The 25,975-nt window shown below is 30.5% G+C and overlaps 1 protein-coding gene across 2 annotated transcripts; it reads right to left on the bottom strand.

Moving 5' to 3' along the window:
• Positions 1 to 938: 938 nt before the first annotated feature.
• LOC145314774 (uncharacterized) lies at positions 939 to 25,975 on the bottom strand. Of its 2 annotated transcripts, XM_080154851.1 has the most exons (15): positions 18,373 to 18,509; positions 18,097 to 18,155; positions 17,822 to 17,880; positions 17,561 to 17,609; positions 11,786 to 11,897; positions 11,240 to 11,351; positions 10,467 to 10,541; positions 10,252 to 10,322; positions 9,908 to 9,980; positions 9,544 to 9,606; positions 9,356 to 9,425; positions 3,892 to 4,011; positions 3,546 to 3,635; positions 1,682 to 1,743; positions 939 to 1,071 (listed from the first exon to the last, which is right to left on the bottom strand). In XM_080154851.1, the coding sequence occupies exons 5-15, from the start codon at positions 11,878 to 11,880 to the stop codon at positions 1,000 to 1,002; spliced, it is 903 nt and encodes a 300-aa protein (XP_080010977.1). In that variant the 5' UTR covers positions 11,881 to 11,897; positions 17,561 to 17,609; positions 17,822 to 17,880; positions 18,097 to 18,155; positions 18,373 to 18,509; the 3' UTR covers positions 939 to 999. The 2 variants fall into 2 exon arrangements, with proteins under 2 accessions (XP_080010977.1, XP_080010976.1); XM_080154850.1 differs by lacking the exons at positions 17,561 to 17,609; positions 17,822 to 17,880; positions 18,097 to 18,155; positions 18,373 to 18,509 and adding an exon at positions 25,860 to 25,975.

Raw genomic sequence — 25,975 nt, 5'->3', positions numbered from 1 at the left:
CACATTAGCTTTTATGTATTTCATTAACTTTTATATAACTGTTTGTCCCCTTTTTAAGGACCTTGTGCCGGGTTTTAATTAGGTCAATCAACTTATAGCAACGGGATTATTAACACAGCCAAGCCTTAACTAAAGAGCAATTTGTTAACAGACAAAAAGGGTCCTTAACAGGGGGATTCAGGTAGTTGTCTGATTATACATCTATACTATGATTTAAAGAACTAATCACCTAGGTAAGAATTATTTTTCTGCTGTTTGAAAACTCTCTTATGGTGAGATTTTAAATTAATTTATTCAAATATTTTTATTTTTTTTCTATTCACTGTCTTTTAACAAATTCATATTATTTAAATATTATTTCATAATATTTATTAATTAATATTTACTTTAATCATCTTTAGCAGCTCTACTCACTAAGTCATAGAGACTGTAGAATGAAAACTATTTTTTAAAGGATATTAATTCTATTATTCTCAGTTAATATTTGATTAAAATTTTCTATAATAGAATGCTATAAATTCTTTTGTTATCTATTTATTACTAAAATTATTATTAAAATTATATAATTTGTATTATTTCTATGTTGTATTATTATTTATTATTTTAAATTATTATATCTTATGTTTGTAATACTGCTCTTTGTCAGACACAAAACAGATATTTGAAAAACAAAGATGACAACATCCATAGCGAAGCACAAAAAAAATTGTGGATGGGAATATATATAAGTAGATTTTTAGAGTATTTGTTAAATTCAAGATGCTCCTTAATGATGGAAATGTTGTCAAAAAGTTTCAGCCTTCTATATGTTATAGAAACCAAGAAAATCACGTTTCTCCCAATTCAATACTTACGGACAGACATTTTGAATTATAGAGTTGCTTTGCTACTAAAAACATGCAGAGTTTTGTTTTATAACCAGTCATAACACATAGATAATAACTGTTTCAAATGTATTCTCAAAAAAGCACAGAAAATATAATTCTTGTATATTATACATCATATTCTGCAAATTGAAGGCCTTTTAAATTCACAGGGTTCATCATACCAATGTCCAGTAGATATCCCAATCTACAAAATTTACATGTAATATGAAAACCTTAATAAACTCATACTATTTTTTTATATCATAACATAAGAATGATATTGCAATGTAATTATTAGAATAACATTTAATTTGTCTGTCTGTTTTTTTTTACCAAAGGATCTCGCTAACCGCCGAACTGATATGGTGCTCCTTTACAGTGTAGCTCTTCATAGGTCCTGGGAAGGTTTTAAGCTATTTTGTGGAGATTATTACCACCCTCCCAAGATAGATCGTTAAAAATTAAAAAATGTTGCACTGCGGATATTTTTGGAAATTAGCAAAAAACATAACTAACGCCATCTAGTGGCGAAAAAATATTTTTGGTAAACAGCTGATATTTAACAAAGAGGGCTCTAGGGCGTAGCCGCAAGTAGAAAATATTTTGATATTTATTAGTTATATATTATTATTAGTTTTAAGAAAAATAACTCTTTTAATTGCATATACTTAACAGAAACTTTTGATAGCATAGGTATGAAGAAAAATAAAGAGCTATTTCTAATGGTTTTATTTGGTTTATTAGTCCAAGTTGATTAGGGGGATGAAAACGCCCACCTGATCTTTTAGGGTTATTATGATAAGAAATAAACTTACAGAAACACAGTTTGCACTTTGCCCTTGATTTGGTTGACCAGAGCGCCATTGTGTGTAGTTTACTAAAATAAATAGCAAGTAATTACAATAAAAAATGACAAAGCTTTTTTAATAGAGATGTCACATATGAAAAAATTCACATTTAATCTTTAGTATATAATTTTAGTTCCCACTTGTGTCTAATGACTCTATTTATAAGTCTATTTTTTTATTGATTTTCTTGACACAAAAAAATTATATGATTTTTCCCCTTCCCCCCTTGAATCATTTAGTATTAAAAACATTGTTACTCAATATTTGCTAAGGTTTCTATGTCCTGTCCTATTTGTTTTGGATGTTGTCTTTCTTGTCTTTACTTAAAATTTTTATTTTATTATTTATCATCTTATTATGTGGGCCACAGTAAAAGTGTCTGACTATGACGTCAGAAAAAATTAACAACTAACCAATGAGAGGCCGCTATATATTTTACCATAGTGAATACTGGCTTCTCATTGGTTAATTGTTAATTTTTTCTGACGTCATAGTCAGACACTTTTACTGTGGCCATTATGTGTACTATGGACCTTGCCCATAGCCTAAAGGGGCTTTGTCCTAAGAGGTTATACAGTATGACCCTCGAAAAAGTATCTTTAAGGGTATACAGCCCTTATTTCTTAATGTATCATAAAAAATAGCATATGTCCTTGTTCTCTGTACATTTCCACACAAGCATATATAAAAAAATTAATTTTACCTCCATTAACACTGGAGATTTTTAGAGCTAAAGTTTTGAAAAAGTGACTGAGCAAAAAGTAACTTTTAACATAAATTGACTTTTTTGGCAAAATTAAGATAGAAATCCTATTATTTTTGTTACTAGCAGAAACTTTATACAAAAATGAAACAAAAAATTTAGGTTTTAAGATAAAAGTCTTTTTTTACACATATTTTTGAGTCTTTCTTGTGTAATGATATTTTGAAAAACTTACTTATGAGGCAAAATTGTTTTAGATTAAAAAACCAAATAAATCTTTATGAATATAGCAGTAATATTGTTTTTGTTTCATAATCATAACTTTAATAACAAAAAAGATATAAGGAAAATAAAATTACATTATAATGATTTTTTAGTCTAAAAAGCTTAATTAACCCCCTATTAAGTGATTGAGATGTCAAAAAAGGGGGCGGAGCAACTGTCATAATTAATCCTTTTCTTAAATTAGGGTAAGTAAATAGCCTGAAATTTGCAAATAATCAATTCATTCAGTAGTATTTTTTGCCTTTAAAAATTCATATTTTTTGGTGGAATAAAAAGAAATAATTAGTTACCATGTTTTTCTTTGTTTATCATTCTTCAGTTACCAGAAAGACATAATGTAACCATCCAAAAATAGTGGGAAACAAAAAAAATTATTTTCCTCAGTCACTTTTTCAAAACTTTAGCTCTAAAAATCTCCGGTGTTAATGGAGGTAAAATAAAAATTTTTATATATGTTTGTGTGGAAATGTACAGAGAACAAGGACATATGCTATTTTTTGTGATACATTAAGAAATAAGGACTGTATACCCTTAAAGATACTTTTTCGAGGGTCATACTGTATATGAACTGAGTTTGATCAGTTTCTTTGTAGGAAATTAAGTTGCATTTTAAAGAAGTTTTTGTGAACACATTGTTAACAAAAAAGATTACCTACATAAAAAAAATAATATTTTGTCCCATCCCCCAAGAAAATAGCCTAAACCCATCACAGGACCCTTAAAAGTAGAATCCAATCAGTTCAGTGGTTACCAAGATCTTAAGGGATGGACGGACAGACATCAAACTACTTTGTATTATAGATAATATGTTTTCTATACATGTATGCAAAGTGTAAATTTCACCTGTGCTACCATCAGACCATGTAAAGATACTTTCATTTTGTTGGTCATTCAAGCCAATCCACGGATTATATGTTTTTCCTTTGGTAAGGCCTAAAATGAAATATTAAAAGTGCAATAAAGAATCTAAAATGGGTTTACCCAAGTTAAGCCTAAATTATCCACAGACATAATCTATAATACAAGTAGAACAATGTTGTTATGTCCGTCTAAAGCTTAACATTTTGATAACTTCCTATTGAGCTCTACTCTTAAAATATAGCTTCTGCTCGGTTTTAAATTATTTTCTTGTTAGATTTTTTTGCTGTGATTCTTATATTTACAAAAAAAATATTCTAAATTATCTTACTATGTGCAAGATCATTTTCTTGTTGAGAGTGGATACTAGGAAGATCTCCTCCAAGTTGCTGGCATCTCTCCCTGGCTTCATACCATGTCAGCTTCTCCGCAATGTACATGTAGCAAATGCCTTTATAAAAAAAGAAGCAACAATTAACCAATAAGGTGTAAAACTAAAAATTCTGTTGGGTGGTTTCATTGGTAGCTATTTCATTTTCACTGTTGAGCACTTCATATTAGTTTCTTATACAAAAAAATCACGCATGACGAGAAAAAGCCTAAAAACTACAGCATGACCCTCAAAAAAGTATTTTTAAGCATCTGCAGCCCTTATTTCTCAATGAATTATTAAAAAATGGATATGTCCTATTCTCTATAGTATTCCACGTAAGTAGATAAAAAAATATTTTTTTTACCTCCATTAACACTGGAGATTTTTAGTGCTAAAGTTTTGAAAAAGTGACTGAGGAAAAAGTAACTTTTAACATGATACGACTTTTTTAGCAAAATTAAGCTAGAAATCCTTTTATTTTTGTTACTAGCAGAAACTTTATACAAAAATGAAATAAAAAATTTAGTTTTTTATTAAAAAGCATTTTTTTACACATATTTTTTGAGTCTTTTTAGTTTAATGATATTTTGAAAAACTTACTTATTAGGCAAAATTGTTTAAGATTAAAAAACCAAATAAATCTCTATGAATATAGCAGGAAAATTGTTTTTGTTTCACAATCCTAACTTTAATAACAAAAAAGTTATAAAGAAAATAAAAATTAAACATAATGATTTTTTAGTCTAAAAAGCTTAATTTACCCCTTATTAAATAATTGAGATGTCAGAAAAGTAGGCGGAGCAACTGTCATAATTAATCCTTTTCTATAAATAAGGGTTAATAAATAACCTAAAATTTGCAAATAATCAATTCATTCAGTAGTATTTTTTGCCATTAAAAATTGATATTTTTAGGTGTAATAAAAAAGAAATATTTAGTTAACTTGTTTTTCTTTATGTCTCATTATTCAATTGCCAGAAAAACATAATATAACCATCCAAAAAATAAGAGAAACAAAAAAAAATTCTTTTTCTCAGTCACTTTTTCAAAACTTTAGCTCTAAAAATCTCCGGTGTTAATGGAGGTAAAAAAAATATTTTTATATCTACTTACGTGGAATACTATGGAGAACAAGGACATATGCATTTTTTAATAATTCATTGAGAAATAAGGGCTGCAGATGCTTAAAAATACTTTTTTGAGGGTCATGCTGTATATTAAATTGTTAAAAATACATTAAGAAATGATAGTGTGTTGAAAAAAAATATTTTTTTTCTGATAATAGAGAGAGATTTTTTTATTTTTTTTATAGAATTAGGTGAACTCATGGCTGCCAACACAAAAATGTTAAAACTGTATTTTTTTTCTCATTTGAACAATTTTCAGAGTTGACATAAGTTTTATATCTAAAACTTTTCCTTTAAACTTGCTTGACAATTGTAAACCTTAAAATCAACACATTTATAATTGTGTAGGAGTACAGCTTGTTAAAAGTCGTTTTTACCTTGAGGTCGATTGTGGAAAAAGAATGGCATTATATCAATTTTTTTCCATAAATGGAATAGTCAATACTTGAGTAAATTATGGTATCAATTCTAGATTGGCTACGTTATTCTAACTAGTTCTATAATTGATTAATCTGTTTCCAAAAATCTAGCTTTCTTTCTTTGCACTTCTTTGTACTTGTTTTTCTTGTCAAAATGATTTAACAAATAGCTGTTTAGGACTTCGAAATGTCTGTCTGTTAGAGACAAAACGGGGGGGGGGGGGGGGGGGGGCGTGATTTTCTCAGCTCCTGTAAAATAGAAGGCTGAAAATTCTTGTAGCTTTCACATAAATATGGAGCATAATTAAGTATTACACATCCGTAACGGTCAGACTGCTCTTTCTTTTCTTTTCTTGTGATAACAGATAATCAGCTCTATGACTCACTTTGTCCATTTGTATATTTCACAATAGATTTTGTGCTTTGCTACTTATGGATGTTGTGAACCTTGTTTTTTTTTATTTAACACAAATAGATGTTCTTATTAAATAGTTTCAAGATTCAGTATCTATCAGTAGTGGATTTGTAATTAAAACATATAGAATGACTCTATGTCTTTATTAAACTTAAATAAAGGGGCAATGGGGGGGGGGGGGGTTGTACACTTTCACAGAAACAGTGCGCTCTGAGGCCCAAATACCAGATAGAGCTCTGAATTATAATACTATGGGTCAGGCTAGAAATATTCTGCAAAACTTTTAAGTTGGCGGCTGACCACTGCACTGGTGCAATTATTCAGCTAAACTTGTAATATTGAACATGTAATCTTGTTTTTTGGAGGTTTGTTTTGGTTAATTATGAGCATAGAGAAAATAATAAAAGAGAGGAATCAAGGTATTTGGAGGACTAAAATAGGCAGTGGGCCTAGAGGCCTATTGAGCAATTGCCGCGCTGAATTTTTATTGTTATTCCACCAATTTTCAAAATGGGAATATTTTAAAATTAGATGTAATTTCAAGACAATTATAGTTGCTGTTTGAAGCATACATCTGATTTTTATGATATAGAAATATTTTGAAATATTACCAATTCTGATAAAACCTGATGAAAGAATATAAAATTATCATTATCACTTTCTCTTAACTTTGCTACTGACTTTAATCATTACACACATTATTAGTTTTTAAGATTTATATTGCAGTCTATCTAACTTTTATTTCTTAATAAATAAACGTTTTTACAAATTAATATAAAAACTTGATTGTAAATCATAATAATCAGTTTTTCAGTGCCATCTAGCTTTGGATGTAGAACTAGAATATCAAAGTGTTCATCTATTTTTATTTTGTCTGTATTTTTCTTGTTTTGGATTTTCATCACTAAAGAGCCAAACCCTGAGGGCTAAATAATATCACTTGAAAATGTTAAAAATATTAAAAAAACGAGTATTGTCTTAGAAAAAACGTAGATAGCATTACAGATTATTCACTAATTTATATTATACATTTTTGAAATATTCTATTTAATATTTATCCTTAGTTTTTGTGTATGTCTTTCAAGTAGACAACTAGAGATCCTGGTGGCTTATAGCTGAATTATAAATTTTAAAAGTTTTTATTATGTTAATTAGATTTAAATATTACATTTAAGCTTATTTAAAAAAAAAAATTTTGATCAATAAATGTAAATCCTCCCATTTTTAAACTAGGTTTAACAAACTTTTCTGCCGCACCAAAGCCACCCCTGGCTGTTTGTTATTTAAGATCCTAAATCAAATTGTATTTTAAATATTTTCTTAAAGTTTTTATTAAAAACCTAATAAATTATAGAATAATGATAATAATAAGATAAATTTAAAAAAAATTTTGTTTACATATATAGAATAAGTTATGATTACGATGCAAAAAGCCGTAGGCGGCTTAGCTAAATAGCAGACGAATTATTTTACTAGGGGGGAAGTAGTATTTTACAATGAAAAGGGGTTAGTATTCTTCTTATCTTCTTATCCTTTTTCCATATGATTTTGAGAAAATATATCAACAGTAACAAAAAACTGTTAAGCTGCAAACTACCAGTCGCCTGCAGTGGCTATTAATAAATATTACAACAATTTTGCAGCTCAACAGTTTTTCATTACTGTTGATATATCCTGATACTAAAGTAACAGGATGTCTGTTTGTCTCAAATTAGATATTTTAAATAAAAAAACCATTTAAATGCCACTAGAGGCCTCTAGGGGCGTAGCCCCTAGTTTTCTCATAATTAAACACACCTGAAAACATGTGCCTCAGAGCTTACTATTTACGTGAAAGTGTACAAACTGCCCCCCCCCCTGGTCCACTAGCAAACAGAGGGCAGTTGTAAAGAGCTTTGTTTGCTAATCTATGGTTTAAACAAAATTAATTTTATAGTAGCTTCACTACTGTAAAGTTATTTTCATGCATAATGTATTTTTTGTGTCCCATTTATGTAGGTTTAACAGGAAGGGGTAGTTCATCTGCTAAGAGGTAATAAGGGAAGTTTTAACCAACCTCCCTGGATATCCTTTTTTATTTATATTATCTCATATATTAAGACTATTTGTTAAAACATTTTATCATTTTGACAAGAAAAACAAGTACAAAGAAGTGCAAAGAAAGAAAGCTAGATTTTTGGAAGATTAATTGGTTATAGAACTAGTTAGAATAATGTAGCCAATCTAGCATTGATACCATATTTTACTCAAGTAAAGACTATTCCATTTATGAAAAAAAAAATTGATATTAGGCCATGCTTTTTCCACAATCAACCTCCAGGTAAAAATGACTTGTGAAGAGCTGTTCTACACATTAATAAATGTGTTGATTTAAAGGTTTTTGATTGTCAATAAAGTTTAAAGGAAGAGATTAAGGTATTAATCATGTTTCAACTCTAAAAATTGCGCATTTTAGAACAAAATTAGCATCTCCTCTTCAATGTGTTAAAGTTGATAGCGTTGCTAAAGTCAAAATGAAAAAAAATAATTTTGTATTATTTAAGGACCAAAAGAACTTTTCTTTGGTACACTATCAATTGTTTATGTATGTTTAACAATTTAGGATAGTTTTTAGGCTTTTTCTGTTCATGCGTGATTTTTTTGTATAAGAAACTAAGAAGTGCTCTGTTGTAAACCATACATTCAGCCCTAAAATACCTTCCTCTTTGATTTATTCTGTCACATTTTTTTGTGTGCAAAGACAGAAAGTATATACTTTAATATATACTTTTATATAGGGTAATTTTTAAGAGGGAATTCAAATTAATCATATATTTATATCCTGACTAGAATCTGCAAAGTTTGTTGTGACTACAGCTTTGTCTTAGATGCATGGATTACTTTAAAGGTGCGGCTTTATAGGTGGCTGAAAGGGACTAAAAATTAAAGGTAAATTTATTATATATTACAAAAGCCTTATATTATCCCATTTAAGATATCTCAAAAAGCGAGCAAAACAGGCTCCAATTTTCATAGAAGCCAGGACTGGAATAAATTTTTCTGTTTTATAATTGTCTTTTTCCATTTTATTCTTAAAAACCCTCAAAATCATGTCATCAATCCTCAATATATTTGTTTATAGGTTTTTTAGTTGATCACTATATCTAAAAGTGTCCATAACATCTATGTGTTTCTGTTCAGGTTTTAAATCCTGACCCATTGAGTGTTCCACAGATGATAATGAGGCGTTCGAGATGGCCACACAGTTTATAGGTGTCTGTGGCTAAAAACTTCTGTAGGCTAATGAGGCTGAAGCTTGCTTGTGCTTATTTAGCCTAGCTCAAAATGTATTGTTTATTATTGTTTTTTCACCATATGAAATCTTAATCTTATTTTTTTGTTTAAATGATTTTGCTTTCTTCTAGGTTCAAAACTTTTACAGGAATAATTGAACAAAGATTGATAAGGATATGAAGTATTACCTGCCCTTGTATCATAATCCCCTTTAAGCAAGTTACACAAAGCCATTTTCTCAAGTTTATCCAGTTTTGACTAAAAGTAGTTAATATTTTAAAAGTTGTGAATTTTATTTTTCTACATCAAATTCTAATTACTGAACATTTAATGTATGATACAAAATTTGAAAATAAGATATGAAAAAAATAAGGACCTGTAATGCATCATTTTTATCTTGCATATCAATCAGAGTTTTGTCATGATCATTCAGTTTCTCCTGATATATTAAAAAAATATTATTTAAACATTTCATAGAATTTTATTACAATTTTTCCCTGGTTCAAATAGCCAACAAATATTGAATGCAAAAAATTCAACTACAAATCCTCTTTTGAATCTTTATATCTTTACTTTTTGAAATATATACAATAGATAACTTTGATTTTAACATTGTTTAGAATGGAGTTGTAAAGTTATGAGAGTTCAAATTGTATTATTATCATTATTATTATAAAAAAAATATCTGTAATTGTCCTTGTGTTCGGTCTTCATCTTAACTTGATAATTGAATTATTAACCTCTAGAATGTGAACACTTTTACATAGACTTGCAAACGTATTGCAATCGTCTAGTCTCGTCAGGTAGGCACGACTGTAACAAAAATATGATTTTTCAAAAGAAGCAGGAATCTAATTTTAATTTTTGTAAAAGTAATAAAAGAATATAAAAAGAGCATTGCAGTGGCAGTTAATTTTATCATGAAGAAAGGCCCTATTGTGAAAACCAATATTATCTCTATATTCAATTTCTCATCTTAGTATTTAGAATTTGTTTTTCCTTCTTTTTTCAGATTGAGAAAAAGAAAAACAGATTTCTTGAAAGTGTAATTTAGAATGATAAGAAGTGGTTCTTTGGTACTTACTAGAAAATATAATCTGTAGATATGTTGTAACAGAAAGTAGGCAAACTTATGTAATAAGTGACACAAGGTTCCTAATAGGAAAAAAATATTTAAAATACAGGATAATACTTTAAAATATAAAAATAATTAAAACATTTTTTTTCTTTTTTTATTTTCCTCAAAAAATAACATATTATCAGCAAAATTGATATCTTATTTAACTCAGCTTAGAATACCTTGCAAGGAATTTCTTTTTCCAAGTTTCCAATGTCAGGGTAGAAGTGGTAGATGGAACACTTCTTTGAGTTAAACTAAAGTTAGAATATTACAATAGGCATGATTAACTGCTTTGCTCAAAGGTAAATTAATTAAAATATCCAGCTTCAAGTCTTATTATTGTCATTGTAAGCTGTTATTACACTTCAGCTTGAGTTACCTCTTTTCTTATTATTGGTATCAAATTAAAATTCTTTTTTCGGTGCCAGATACAAGCATTCAAACATATATATATTTAGATGGTGAAAGTTAATTTTTCTTTTACTTAGTTATATCTTTACTGATTTCTAATTGCTTTGATTAATGTTATGATAAATAGAGATAATCTAGAGACACAATCTCTAAATCAGATAATAGGAAAACAGTGGAGGAACAAATCGGTCATACTGTTGGTTAAAAAGTGTACAGATTTTGGTTACATTTTTTCAATTCATACGCATAATGAGTCATCGATATATAGTCATATTGCTCAGAATAAAAATTTTGTAAGCTAAATTAAATTGTAGAAAAACATGTATTATTAGTCAGCTATGAAAACTTGAATTTCTTAGGATAGAGCTAGCTTTTTGAAATTATATCCTGAACAAAATTTTGTTGATGGTATTGTTATAAAGAATTGTGTGTAACAAACATAAATCAAGGCATTTATCTGCTAGAATTTCCTTTTCTAGTTTGACAAATTTTGGGGTCAGATGGATCATCTAGACATATTATGTATATTTTATGATACAACCTCATAAGTGTATGCCATACACTTGGTCATCTGTACACAGATGTTCTGACACTCTTCTACTGTCTCAGTGTTATACAGAGGTCCAACTGTTCCCTCCATGAAGGCAAAAGTCCTGGCAGCATGGGTCATTTTTAACAGTTTGGTATTTTTTTTTTCTCGTATTCATTCGAATCCGGTGGATAGGAACTGGTTCTCATCCATACGAAAAAACTATGTCTAGCATCGTATTACATCCAGCTTTCTACAAATATAAAAAACTGGTTTTAACTAAATCTGTCTTATTAATGCAATCCTAACACACACTCACTTAATTATTTATCAGCAGTTATACCCCTTGAATGATCACAGTGCAAAGTTTGAAATCGATAGGACAATGCTAACATGACAAATTTAACAAAAAAAAGCTATCCGTTTGGCACTAACAGTTGGACTGACCCTAATTATAGAAAAGCTTTGCTATTAAATATAGTGTTCATGAACTTTAAGACTTCTACCAAGTTCTCTTTTTTTATTTCTTTTCTAAAATAATATTTTGTTAAAAATTGCCTATTCTCCATCTTTGTCAAACATGGCCCAACTTTAACAGCAGATGCTGAGCTGCTCAACAGAAATGTACCAAACAATAAAAACAACACCCTCATCTTTGGGGGGAAAATATCTGAAAATGACAATTATATGATTACTTTATTCTGACATGTTTTAGGACACATTTACCAAGCTAATATATCAACTTTATGTAGAGAAAACTGCACTTTTATTCAATGTTTTAATGAAATAAAATAATGTTGAAAATTGTCTATTATTCATCTTTATAAAACACTTCAGGCTACGCCCCTAGAGGCCCTTGAGGAGTTGAATCCCAAAAAGCCCTCTCATCTTTGTTAATAAAAATAACAATAAAGTCAATACTTAATTAATATAACTGTTTGAAACGTTTGGACAATCGAACCAACCAAACAAAATTCAATAAAAGTGATCCCCAAAGTTGTTAAGCCAATTATTAAGAAACCGTTACTATAAAACTTTTGAGACTAAGATGATAATGTTAATACACATACAGGTAGGGAGAGGACATTGGGCTGTTTATTACACAGGTCCCCAAAGTTTTCCAATAATGTTTTTTATTTGTTGGCTTAACAACTTTGAGGACTTCTATTAAATTTTGATTTATTGGTTCATTGGGGACATTCATTGGTACAGATGGAGTAATTTTGTGAAGCATTATTGTGGATGTACATCAATTTATCGGCCATCTTCTTATCCATTTAGTTCCTTGTGATACTTAGCTATGCACTAACTTTCTTGCAAAAAATTCTCTATACCTAACCCTAATTATGCTTATATACATGACTATCGGCTACGCCCCTATAGGCCTCTAGGGGCCCTTAGGTTGGGGGAAGAAAGTGTACCCCCCCCCCCACTTTTAATTATAGTTTTAAAAGAATTGTTGTTTTTAAAATATTTTTATTTTTTTTTTGGGGGGGGGGAATTTTTTCTAGGGACGATTTCTCTTGGAAAGGTTGTGTACCCTTCCCAAAAAAAAACCAGTTTAAAACCTTCCCAGGGCTTATGAGAAGCTACAATGTATAGAGAAGCATGCCGGTTCAGTGGTTACAGAGATCCTTCAGCCCTGACGGACAGACATAGATTTGGTTACTGTATTATAAGGATTACAAAAAATATTATATTATACTTATCTTTAATGTGTATATATTGCTGTATAGTTTGATATAAACTAATTGACAAGAGAAATAATTTAATTCATTCAGCTTTAACTTTGATAACTATACTCACTTCCTTTAGCAAAGGATATACAGTGTGTTTTTTTCATGAGAACTTTTCTGAAACCCACTTATAGTTATCAGAATTTAATGATTAATGGCTTATTTTCTTCGTTTTTTAAGACAATTGATGGACAACAAAAAATATTTCAGTTTTATTTAAAAAGTAAACTAAAATCTAAAACTTAGGTGTCAACATTAAAAATGGTTTTAGCGCATTTTTCTTATGCTTAAATCTTCTACCTTTTGCAAGAATGGCTGTAAAACGCTTCAAAGTTGAGATGTAGAGCTAAAAATCGATATAGATACTATTGGTGACATGTACTAGAACATATTAATGTTTAAATGCCATATCTCAACCAGAGGGAGGGAGTTCTGGCCCCCAAAAGTCGACTACTGAAAATCCGATTTTTTTTCTTGCAAAGGGTAGAAGATTTTAGCATAAGAAAAATTCGCTAAAATCATATTTAGATGTTGACACCTAAGTTTTGAATTTAGATTTTACTTTACTTTTTAATAAAAAATACAATAGTTTTTGCTGCACTATCAATTGTTTAAAAAAACGAAGAAAATAAGCTAATTTTCATTAAATTCTGATAACTATAAGTGGGGTAAAATTGCTTTCAAAACAGTTCTCATAAAAAAAAACATTCTGTATTAATGGATGTATAATACACATGGATGTTATAACAGGAGAAAAATTGTTGTCAATTTAGGTTGCAATTTCTTTCCGCATTTATTGGTCGAGCATTGTATCAAGTAGGGGGAAATAGAATGAAGTAAAGGAGGGATATCATTATTTTAGCCCCCTACAGAGTTCACTTTAGTATAGAACATAAAAATTTGGTGTAAGATCCAAGTAATAATACATCCATTTATATTATTACTTGGATGTTGCACCAGATGTTCATGAACTCTAACAAAGTGATACTCGCAGCTGGCTAAAATAACGAAACTCCCCATCCACCCCATCTCCTCCTCTTTTACTTGATGAAATAACCGACCAATAAATGAGAATCATGAAAGCAAACTAAATTGATGAAAAATTTTCTCCTGTCAATATATCCAGGTATTCTATATCCATTTAAGGACGTCCATGTGGGCCAATAGGATATTCCCCCTTCCAAAAAAAAAAAATAGCACCAACTAAACTTTATAAAGATACTAGAAATTAACCCGGCCCCAATTAAAAAATTTCCTACCTTTGCTCACATATCATCCCACCTCCCCCTCCCCCCAAAAATACCTGACAATACTCTCTACATCCATTTCATTAGTAGCATATTATCTATAATACAAAGTAGCTTGATGTCTGTCCGTCTGTCCGTCTGTCTGTCCCTTAAGATCTCGGTAACCACTGAACCGATTGGATTCTACTCTTCAGGGTATATACCTATTGGTCCTGCGGTGGTTTTAAGCTATTTTCTTGGGGGGTGGGACACCCATAACCCCCCCAAAAACAAACCCCCCCCATTTTTTTTTTTTTTTTTTTTTTTACAAATTTTACGAATTTTATGAATTTTATGAATTTTACGAATTTTACGAATTTTACGAAATTTACGAATTTTACGAATTTTGCGAATTTAATCGCAAAATGTTTTCCTGCTGGGTAGGTGCGAAAATTTGTGATCCGTTCTGCTGGGTAAGTAATAGAAGATGTAATTATACCTCTTGGAGGAAAGCCCCTAGAGGCTAGGGGCGAAGCCACTAGTGTAAACATAAGTAAATTAAGAGATGGAAGGGTGTAATTTTTTTGTATGCCTAACAAACCCCTTCAGGGTTCCCTTATCCCTAGGGTTGCTTGTACCTGCGGTGCTACCTAGAAACTAATATAACCTAACCTTACCAAACCTTAAGTAATAAACAAACAAATAAAAACAACCCCATCCCCTTATTATAAAATGTATGTACACTTTTAGTTTTATAATCTTTAATAAGTAAACAATTAAATATTTTTTTATCTTTATATTCTAGAAATTTCCACTGACGTCATGCCAATTTAAATTTATGTCCTATTATTCTGACTTCAAGGCTACGCCCCTAGAGGCCTATAGTGACAATTTTGGAGGAGGGGGGAGGGGGGATTTAATTCGACCTATCCATGTTTTATTTTAGTCAATAAAAGTAAAAGTAAAAATAAAATGTTTTTTGGGAGATAATTCTTCTCTAGGGGTGTAACCCTCGCCCAAAACAGTTACAAACCTTCCCAGCTTCAATACTTGGCAATACAAGACAGAGGTAGTAAGAAAAAGCAAAATAAATAGAGTGAGAGAGAGAGAGATAGAGAGAGAGAGAGAGAGAGAGAGAGAGAGTGATATAGAGAAAAGAGATAACAGAAAAGAGAGAGATTTTAACCTTTACGTTTTTCTTTCTTTTGTATACCTCCAGTAAAATTAATAATAAAAGCAACCACAGAAGCGAAGCTAAATATATCAAACAATGCTGTGGGACAAACAATCATTAACATTTAGTAGAAACTTTTATAAAAACATAATATCATTTAAAGGTCTGAGCAAAATATATTGGGTTTTATGCCGTAATGATAATTTAATTTTCTTTTATATATGGCCTAATCATCTTAGGAATAACTATATATACTATAAAAAAAATCATGTTACAAATAACATTTTGTTCCAAATTCTGACTGAATAAAAACATTGTTTTACCATGGCCGTTCGAGCATTTTAGTGAGGATTTTTGGAGTTCAGATTGTAACTAGTGTTACTTGAATCTTTATGCTTGGTTTAAATAGGAATATTCTACCAAACCTAAATCAACCTTAAATTACAGAATAATGGATAAGCTGTATTTTTAAAGCTTCTCCGGAGGGGACAATGGGTTGTTTATTATTACACTAGTCCCCAAAAATTTTTAATAAAGTTTTTTGTTCTCTGGCTTTACAACTTTGTGGGCTTTTAATGAATTTTGAATGGTTGTTTATTATGTTGATTGTTCAAACATTTCAACCACTAATAGTATTCTACAGAAAGGGTAATCTTGTGAATTAACATAGGGGTTGTGTATCAATTTGTCGGACAATGTCTTATCTCTTTAGATCCCTGTCAAATTGAGCACTCAAATTCCCAACAGCCCATCGTCCCACCACACCCCCTCTTAGCCCCGACTGTAAAGTTTAATATTATGTTTTGCTAAGTTTCTTTTTCTTGGGATAAATTATATCTATCCCTAATAAAAGCGTAGCTTTTCTTTAATTGCATTATGATTCCTATAACAGTAAGGTACAATTTAGAAAGCATAGCAAATATCTAACTGTCCGTATGTCCATTTAAAACTTGTTGTTTTAAAAAAAAAACTTTTTGACAACAACTCTGTATATGAAATCTTGATAATATTCATCTGATTTTTGTATTAATGATTCCTATGACTATGAGGAATATACTAAGCAAGTCATCTCTATAATCAAAACTTTAAAATACAAGTATTTCCTGTATTTACGCAACTTTGCAACTAATTATTTAGACTTTTTATAAAAAAATTAATGATTTTACAAGAGTTATTATTTGTTTGTCTGTCTGATTTTAGACCTTTGCTTTTATGGATGTTGACATCCTTGTTTTAACATTAAATGTTTTTCCCTGCCTATTTTAATGTACAATTTTTCTTTTCTTATCTTTGTAACTAAGCAATTTCAAACAATTTTAATTTGGATATTTCCATTGAATACATGATAAAGTTCACGTTATTTTGTCGGGTGCATAAATTTTATCACTGTTTAGTTTTTCTCCTCAACACTAGAGGCTTCGCCCGTATAGGCCTCTAGGAACACTTTAAAGAGCGTATAGGGAGGGGGGTTGGGTAAGTAGAGATAACAAATCTATAGTATAGGTGTATATACAGATATAGGTGTAATACAGATGCTAGCAATTTGTTTTCTGCTTCTTGGCTGTGTTGATATTCCCGTTACCATTTGGTTGATTTAAAAAGACCCAAATTGAGAGTCGGCACAAGGTCATTGCAATGGGGAAATACAATTATTATATAACCCTTTCTCTCTCTAGTGTTTTTCTCTAATATTGAGATTGATTCCCTTGCTTTAAAGTAGATATTTTTTTTCTGAAGGGGGGTATTTTTCTCATATTACTCATGAAATTGAAGGTATCCTCACAAATAAACCATCCTGGGATCTATAAGAAGCTTGATTGTAGAACAGAGCTAAAATAAGAATAGAAGTTTTCAATACAGAAAATCCTATATAAAAAATGGGCGAAGTGCATAAATATATAGTGCTGCCCTAATAGTAAAGGAATGGGAAAAAAAGCTATTTAGAGGAACGGATATTCATATATTAGCAATAGCGTAGCCTAGACCAAGTTATTCTAAGGAGCAAAGTTTCTCTACAAATCAATTAATAAATAACTCCTTTTTTTGTTCAAATCTGATAAATATTAGTAATTTTTTTTATGTATATAGTAGCTGTCTTAATATTGAGACTAATAGAAGAAAAAGCCACAGTCAGACATAACCTAGCTATAATAGAGTAGCTGTGCTACTTGTGAAAATGAATAATTCTACTCCTTACCTAAACACAAAGATAAGTCAAAGTCCTTGAAAGTAAAGCTTCCCTATAACTGAAATAATATATATAAAATAAAATAAATCTACCTTATTCATGAGTACCTAACACTATGTATTTCTTCCCTACTTTATTTTACTTTTTTTTCATTGTTTTAATCAAATTTCAAAATGATTTAAACAAGTAAAGCTTGAAATACATACCCATAACATGGCCTATTTAATTAGTAGCTACGCTCCTTATAAAAATAAATAGTTTAACACTTACCTAAACACAGAGATAACAGCAAGGCCAAGTTATTCCTTGGGAGCAAAGCTTCTCTATAACTAAAATAGTAAATATACCAAGTAATAAATTGTATTTATAAGTACCTAAAACTGTATCTTCCTTATTTGATTTTTTTTCATTTTTATAGTAAAATTTTGTATGTAAAACCCTATGTAAGTTTGAAAATCAGTGAATTATTTATAATTCATACCCATAACATGGCCTATTTAAATAGTAGCTACGCTCCTTATAAAAATAAATAGTTTAACACTTACCTAAACACAGAGATAACAGCAAGGCCAAGTTATTCCTTGGGAGCAAAGCTTCTCTATAACTAAAATAGTAAATATACCAAGTAATAAATTTTATTCATAAGTACCTAAAACTGTATCTTCCTTAGTTTGATTTTTTTTCATTTTTATAGTAAAATTTCGTATGTAAAACCCTATGTAAGTTTGAAAATCAGTGAATTATTTATAATTCATACCCATAACATGGCCTATTTAAATAGTAGCTACGCTCCTTATAAAAATAAATAGTTTAACACTTACCTAAACACAGAGATAACAGCAAGGCCAAGTTATGCTGTGGGAGCAAAACTTCTATACAAATAAAATAATGAATTGATGGTTTTTAAACTTTAAAACTAATGGATTGTTTAAGACATTTCTCCGCTACTTTTGGACAAATTGTTTCTTATTTGTTGATTGTTTAATTGTGTTTGGATAAGTTATATTATATAGGTACAGATTAGCCCTACAGGGTTAGGCATAAAGAAAAACTGTTCCATAACTAACACACTAAAAAAAACCAAATATTTCAACATTATTTTTTAAAAAAGTGATTTTTTTGCCACTTTGAGGGTAACTGCCAATAATAGTATTTAATTGTCCGTCTGCACTATTAAAAACAATTGTTTCTCAGCTGCAATCAATGATATCATCCCTTTCTTTGTAGAAGGAATACGATTTCTGTAGTAAAAATTCAAAATAATTGTTTTATCCTAATAAATAAACTATTTCACTAACCTAAACTAAGCAGTAAAAACATTTTTTTTTCATGTTTTGCTTTGCATTGTATTTGCTTTGCTTCGTTGTGGTAGTTGTCATTCTTGTTATAGTTATTTGATGCAATGTAAACGTTTTAATATTTACCTTTTAGATATAATGATTTAGATAACTGGTGCTGGTTATTATCACAACGACTATAAAGAATCAACTACATCTAAACTAAATCCCTTCCTTATCTTTCAGTTTTATTTCTAATAGGACGTGGCAGATTCCAGGGATCTAAAGGGATAAGACAATGACTGATAACTTGATGTACATCCTCGATTTACTACACAAAATTACCTTTTCTGTAGATAACAATTAGTGGTTAAAACGTATAAACACTCAATTTAATAAACCAACCAATCAAAATTTATTAACAATCCCCAAAGTTGTTAAGCCAACGAATAAGAAAAAGTTATTATAAAACTTTGGGGACTTTCAATAAATTAAACAGCCCACTGTCCCCCCCCCCCTCTCTGGCAGAGCCTTGTTTATTTATTTTACAAAAAATCCAGGATTGGTTGGTTCATCGGGGACATTCATTGGTACAGAAGGGGTAATTTTATGAAGCATCATTGGGGATGTACATCAATTTATTGGCAATCATCTTATCCCTTTAGATCCCTGTGATACTTAGCTATGCACTAACTTTCTTGCAAAAAAATATTTATACCTAACCCTAAGTAAGCCTTTATACATGACTATCAGCTACGCCCCTATAGGCCTCTAGGGGCCCTTAGGATGGGGGAAGAAAGTGCACCCCCCCCCCACTTTCAATTATTGTTTTAAGAGATAAAGTTGTTCTTAAAAATATTTTTTTTTTGGTGGGGGGGTAATTTCTACTAGGGAAGATTTCTCTTGGAAAGGTGGTGTACTCTCCCAAATAAAACAGTTTAAAACCTTCCCAGGGCTTATGAGAAGCTACCCTGAGCTGGATCTTTAAATCATTTTAGTGGTTAGCCAGATCAGAGTGCGCCGATTTTCAGCCAATCACAGCGCGGCATTTCATAAAATGCTGTACTCTCATGATTAAAATGATTTAAAGATCCAGCTCTGTAAAGCAGAACCTGATCGGCAAGATCCTTCAGTACAAACATACAAACACCCAAAACAAAGACAGATAGACGGACATCCTGTTACTTTTATATAAGGATTACAAAAAATATTATATTATACTTATCTTTAATGTGTATTGTATATTGCTGTATAGTTTTATATAAACTAACTGATAAGAGAAATAATTTAATTCATTCAGCTTTAACTTTGATAACTATACTCACTTCCTTTAGCAAACGATATACAGTGTGTTTTTTTATGAGAACTTTTATAAAACCCACTTATAGTTATCAGAATTTAATGATTAATGGCTTATTTTCTTCGTTTTTTAAGACAATTGATGGACAACAAAAAAATATTTCAGTTTTATTTAAAAATTACACTAAAATCTAAAACTTAGGTGTCAACATTAAAAATGGTTTAGCGCATTTTTCTTACGCTCAAATTTTCTACCTAATGCAAGAATGGCTGTAAATCGCTTCAAAGTTGAGATGTAGAGCTAAAAATCGATATAGATACTATTGGTGACATGTACTAGAACATATCAATGTTTAAATGCCATATCTCAACCAGGGAGGGAGTTCTGGCCCCCAAAAGTCGACTACTGAAAATCCAATTTTTTTCTTGCGAAGGGTAGAAGATTTTAGCATAAGAAAAATGCGCTAAAATCATATTTAGATGGTTGACACCTAAGTTTTGAATTTTAGATTTTACTTTACTTTTTAATAAAAAATACAATAGTTTTTGTTGCACTATCAATTGTTTAAAAAAACGAAGAAAATCAGCTACTTTTCATTAAATTCTGATAACTATAAGTGGGGTAAAATTGCTTTCAAAACAGTTCTCATAAAAAAACATTCTGTATTAATGGATGTAGAATACACATGGATGTTATAACAGGAGAAAAATTGTTGTCAATTTAGGATGAAATTTCCTCCCCCATTTATTGGTCGAGCATTGTATCAAGTAGGGGGAAATAGAATGGGGTAAACGGGAAGGCATCATTATTTTAGCCCGCTACAGAGCTCACTTTAGTATAGAACATCAAAATTTGGTGTAAGATCCAAGTAATGATACATCCATTTATATTATTACTTCTATGTTGCACCAGGTGTTCATGAACTCAAACAAAGTGATACTCGCAGCTGGCTAAAATAACGATGCTTCCCATCCAACCCATCTCCTCCCCTCCTACTGAATTAAAGAACTGACCAATAAATAAGAATCATTGTTGCAACGTAAATTGATGAAAAATTTTCTCCTGTCAATATATCCGCGCGTATTCTATATCCTTTAGCCAAGCAGTCAAGAATATCCAAGGTGGTTATTGGGGCTAACCCCCCCCCCCAAAAAAAAAGAATATTAGGGTTCAGCACTAACAAAAGTTTATGAAAATATTATAGATTTAACTCCCCCCAATAAAAACAACAAATTCATTTCCTAGGCTCCCACAAAATTTTTATGGTGGGATAATACACATCCCTCCTCACCCCCTAAAAAAAAATAATTTACAACAATCTAAAATAAATTTAGACAGATAGATAGATAGATAGATAGATGGACAGATAGATAGATAGATAGATAGATAGATAGATAGATAGATAGATAGATAGATAGATAGATGGATAGATAGATAGATAGATAGATAGATAGATAGATAGATAGATAGATAGAGAGATAGATAGATAGACAGATAGATAGATAGATAGATAGATAGATAGATAGATAGATAGATAGATAGATAGATAGATAGACAGATAGACAGATAGATAGATAGATAGATAGATAGATAGATAGATAGATAGATAGACAGATAGATAGATAGATAGATAGATAGATAGATAGATAGATAGATAGATAGATAGATAGATAGATAGATAGAAAGATAGACAGACAGACAGATAGATAGATAGATAGATATATAGATAGAAAGATAGATACATATTTTGAAAGAAGAAAATAAGAATATGCGAGGCTATCTAGTACCCAATATAACCTAACCTAAAAACTCAATACTTTATTATACAGGATTATGATAGCTGTATTGAAAACAGGAAATGTGAAAGAATTGATAACAGTGAAACAAATTATGCTCAGTTCAAATAATTCTAGTATGATTTATAATTAAAAACGAAGCTTTTCTATAATTAGGGTCGGTCCGTACATCTGGAACAGATAGCTTTTTTTCATTAATTTAGGCATGTTAGAATTGTCCTATCGATTTTAAACTTTGCAGGGTGATCCCTGCAGTAGGTAGGTACGATTTAGAAAGCGTAGCAACTCTATAATCGTTACCAGAATTCCGTACGTCCATTTTAATCATGTTGATTTTTAAACTTTTAACAACAAATTTTTAAGTGATCTAATTATTCGATTGTTTTGATTTTTGGAATACTGATTCTTAGGACAACAAAGTACAATGTTATAAGCGAAGCATCTCTATAATCAAGTCCTAAATACGTAAGTATGCCCATAAACATTATCCTGCATGTAAGCAGTTTTTCAACAAATTTAATTAAAATTTTATTCCACATTTATGTTCTAATTTTTCAGCTCTGACACACTACAAGTATTACTGTTCGTTTGTCCTACCATTTCAGAGCTTCGCTTTCATGGATGTTGTCATCCTTGTTATGTGTATGATTCACGTAGTTTAAAATGTATTAGCGGTCTTTAAAAATACACACAAATTACTCATTTTATTAATTTAAAATTTTGATAAAATTTATAAAGCATAAGGAAGTTTTAAATGTTGATAACAAAAATTATGAATTATTAAAAGTATCTACTAACTTACTAAGTAACATGATGTTTGTCTGTCTATGTGTACGTTCAATAAGAACTCGAAAGCGGCTGAATTACTCGTACCACAATGTTCAGTTAGGTCAAATATTGGCCACGGGCAGGTTTTTAGCTATTTTGGAAAGGGTTGTAGACCCTCCTCTCCCGTTTCTTAGTAATATATGAAGAAATTTATGCCCCCCCCCCCCTCCTTAATTTTTTTTTAGATTTAAACATAAATGTGATGATTTGGGGTACCCCCTAAACCACTCTAGGGGTTAGGTAACTTGTATACAAAAATTAAAGGGGATTTATTTTAACACTAGCGACTACACCCCTAAACACCTCTATGAGCACTTGAGGGTGGGGAGAATTGAGACTCAGGATTTTTTCTACAGGGGGCGATTTCATTTGGGGTGGGGGTGGCACCCTTCCTCAAAGTATAAAATAATTATACCTACAATTAGTATTCATCCACCCCATTTACCAGTATCCCCTACCCTCCTAATAGATAAACAAACTGACCAATGAATGAGGTTCATATTTGCAACTTAAATGGGCGACAAATTTTCCCCGGTCAATATATCCATGTTTTTTAAATCCATTAGATTGATCTGATGAACTGAAATTTAGTTGCCGAATGTGTATGCAGTTTCCTGGGTGTTTCCTAATCCTATCTCAATATTTACTACTAGCTAAAATTTTCTCCAAAAAAATCAAAATTTGAATGTAAAACGATTTATACATTATACATTAAAAATTTGAATTTTTCAAATTTTGATTTTTTTTTTGAAGTTTGAAGCTTATTTAGCTAGTAGTAAATATTGAGCTAGGATGAGGAAACACTCAGGAAACTGCGTACACATTCGGCAACTAAGTTTCAGTTCATCATTGATCTTCTTTTTCAAATTGAATGAATTATTCAGATAAACTATCTATGGTATTACATCTATTATTTAGACAGACCATCTAGAGTAATACATCTATTATTTAGACAAACATCTAGTGCAATACATCTATTATTTAGACAGACCATCTAGTGTAATACATCTATTATTTAGACAGACCATCTAGTGTAATACATTTATTATTTAGAGAGACCATCTAGTGTAATACATCTATTATTTAGACAGACCATCTAGTGTAATACATTTATTATTTAGACAGACCATCTAGTGTAATACATTTATTATTTAGACAGACCATCTAGTGTAATACATCTATTAACTAGACAGACCATCTAGTGTAATACATTTATTATTTAGAGAGACCATCTAGTGTAATACATCTATTATTTAGACAAACATCTGTTGCGTAACGATGATTTTAAAGTTGTAGACATGATAATAATAGCATAAAATAGAAGTAAAGTTTAAAAATAAAATTTTTTCACTTAAAAATTTCAAACGGCTGTAATCTTCTTATTTTGAAGCTAGAAGAATTTTTTTTTACCCATACTCAAAAAGTCACGCTTTATCTTTCAGACACAGGAAATGAGACAGAAAAAAACGAAGGGGGGGGTGCATTCAACATCTTCCCCCCCCCCCCCCCGACTGTTAAGGGTTAATATTGTATTATGAGCAATAGAAATCTATCAAAATTTTCATTGTACATAAAATGTCATTTTGAAATGCTAAGAATTTTTTTTAGCAGTTAAAGCATTTCATGCAGGCATACTTTAAAGAATAGTTATCTAATAATTTACGTGGAAATCTTTACAGTGAAATTTAATTATATAACTTTGATAGTATCAGAGAATGACATTCTTCCACTATATCATGATGCAAAGACAGGAAGCTGTAGATCTTAAATTTAAAAATGCATTTTATGCATACTTTGCCATAAACAGGTATAAGGAAGATCAGTTGCAATTGAAACACAATGTTTTCCACCCCCCCTTTTCTATAAATATAGTGAAAAATGAGCAAATACACATTCATTAATATTTATTTCAATCTGCTTGGCTGTTTTTCTTACATAACACTAGTGGCTATGCCACTAGCCTCTAGGTTTGGGCCCAAAGAGATGATGGGAAGCACAAATTTACCCCCCTCCTAGCCTCTCTTTTTATTCTGTATAGCATTTATTTAATACCTATTCATGCAACAACCATAGAATCTGTAAATTTGTATTTGATAACTTTATTTTCAACAACTTTTACTACACAGAAAATGTTAAATCTTGACAACTACAAAACTCCCCAATAATTTTTTTTTGTGTACACATTTTTTTGGGGCGGGGGGGATTAGGGCGGGTTCATATCGGAATTAGACAAAGCGACAGATAAAATTAACCTTAAAAACATTTCTGACCGAAAAAGAATTTTAAAAAATTGAGTTTTAGAACACGACCACTTAAAAATATAATTCGTTACTTATTAGTGTGCAAAGACGACATTCAAAAAAATTTTTGAATCAGAACTATGCCTTCATGGTGCTCCCTGGAAAGGCCTTGAGGAGCTGAATTAGGAACTTTTGTCCGTTTCAAAATATCTCGTTCCTAGCCTTAGAAATCACTAAAAAAACACAATTTTTTAAGGTTTATTGAGAATTGTCCAATTTGTAGGTTTTTTTTAGATTTTCTTAGGCTAGGAACGAGATTTTTTGAAACGGACAAAAGTTCCTGACTCAGCTCCTCAAGGTCTTTCCAGGGAGCACCATGAAGCCATAGTTCTGATTCAATAAATTTTTGACTCCCATTTACAAATAGCTTTACAATTGAATGTCTGGTTGTCAGCGGTTTTAAGACTTAGGATAAATTTTAAATCATCCAGAGGTGTATTATATCTATATAAATTGAGTGCAGATCCCCGCTTTGGCCTCAGAAAAAAAAATGTCCAAAATCGACCCACCCTAGGGGGGATAGCATTTTGTTCATTGTGGGTTCGCCCCAAGATGTGATGGGTTTTTCCCTCTTTTTTTTGGGGGGGGGGAGGTATCTTTTTTTTGGGGGGGTTAGTGTTGTCCATCCCATAATAAAATATCTTAAAATCCACAGGGCTAGTAGGTAGAAGAGGAAAGCCCAATCGGTTTAGCAGTTACCAAGATCTTAATCTTCAGATGGACAGACATCTGTCTACTTTGTGTTATTGCTTTGCTATTTATAAATTGTTCATCACTTTTAATAAATATTTTGTTAAAATATCTTACCTGTGACAATGTTAGCACTAACATTTAAGCATAGTATAATCCATAGAAAAGGTCCCATTTTTATCAATCATTAAAGAGAATGTACTAAATGAATGTGAATTATAGAACTGACTAAA

Source organism: Acartia tonsa, chromosome 3 (genome assembly GCF_053477335.1).
Source record: "Acartia tonsa isolate MP-2025a chromosome 3, ASM5347733v1, whole genome shotgun sequence".
NCBI classification, from domain to species: Eukaryota; Metazoa; Arthropoda; class Copepoda; order Calanoida; family Acartiidae; genus Acartia; species Acartia tonsa.
The sequence above is the reverse complement of the archived record's forward strand: the minus strand, read 5'-3'. Positions and strand labels throughout refer to the sequence as shown.

What these genes read in the sequence shown, in the direction of transcription:
- LOC145314774 (XM_080154850.1), bottom strand. Translation starts at nt 25,917, where the DNA reads ATGGGACCTTTTCTATGGATTATACTATGCTTAAATGTTAGTGCTAAC. An exon ending in AAAAAGAAATTCCTTGCAAG is followed by an intron (nt 10,323 to 10,466) that starts GTATTCTAAGCT and finishes TTTTCCTATTAG; the next exon opens with GAACCTTGTGTCACTTATTA. An exon ending in AAAGTGCAAACTGTGTTTCT is followed by an intron (nt 1,072 to 1,681) that starts GTAAGTTTATTT and finishes TAAATTTTGTAG; the next exon opens with ATTGGGATATCTACTGGACA.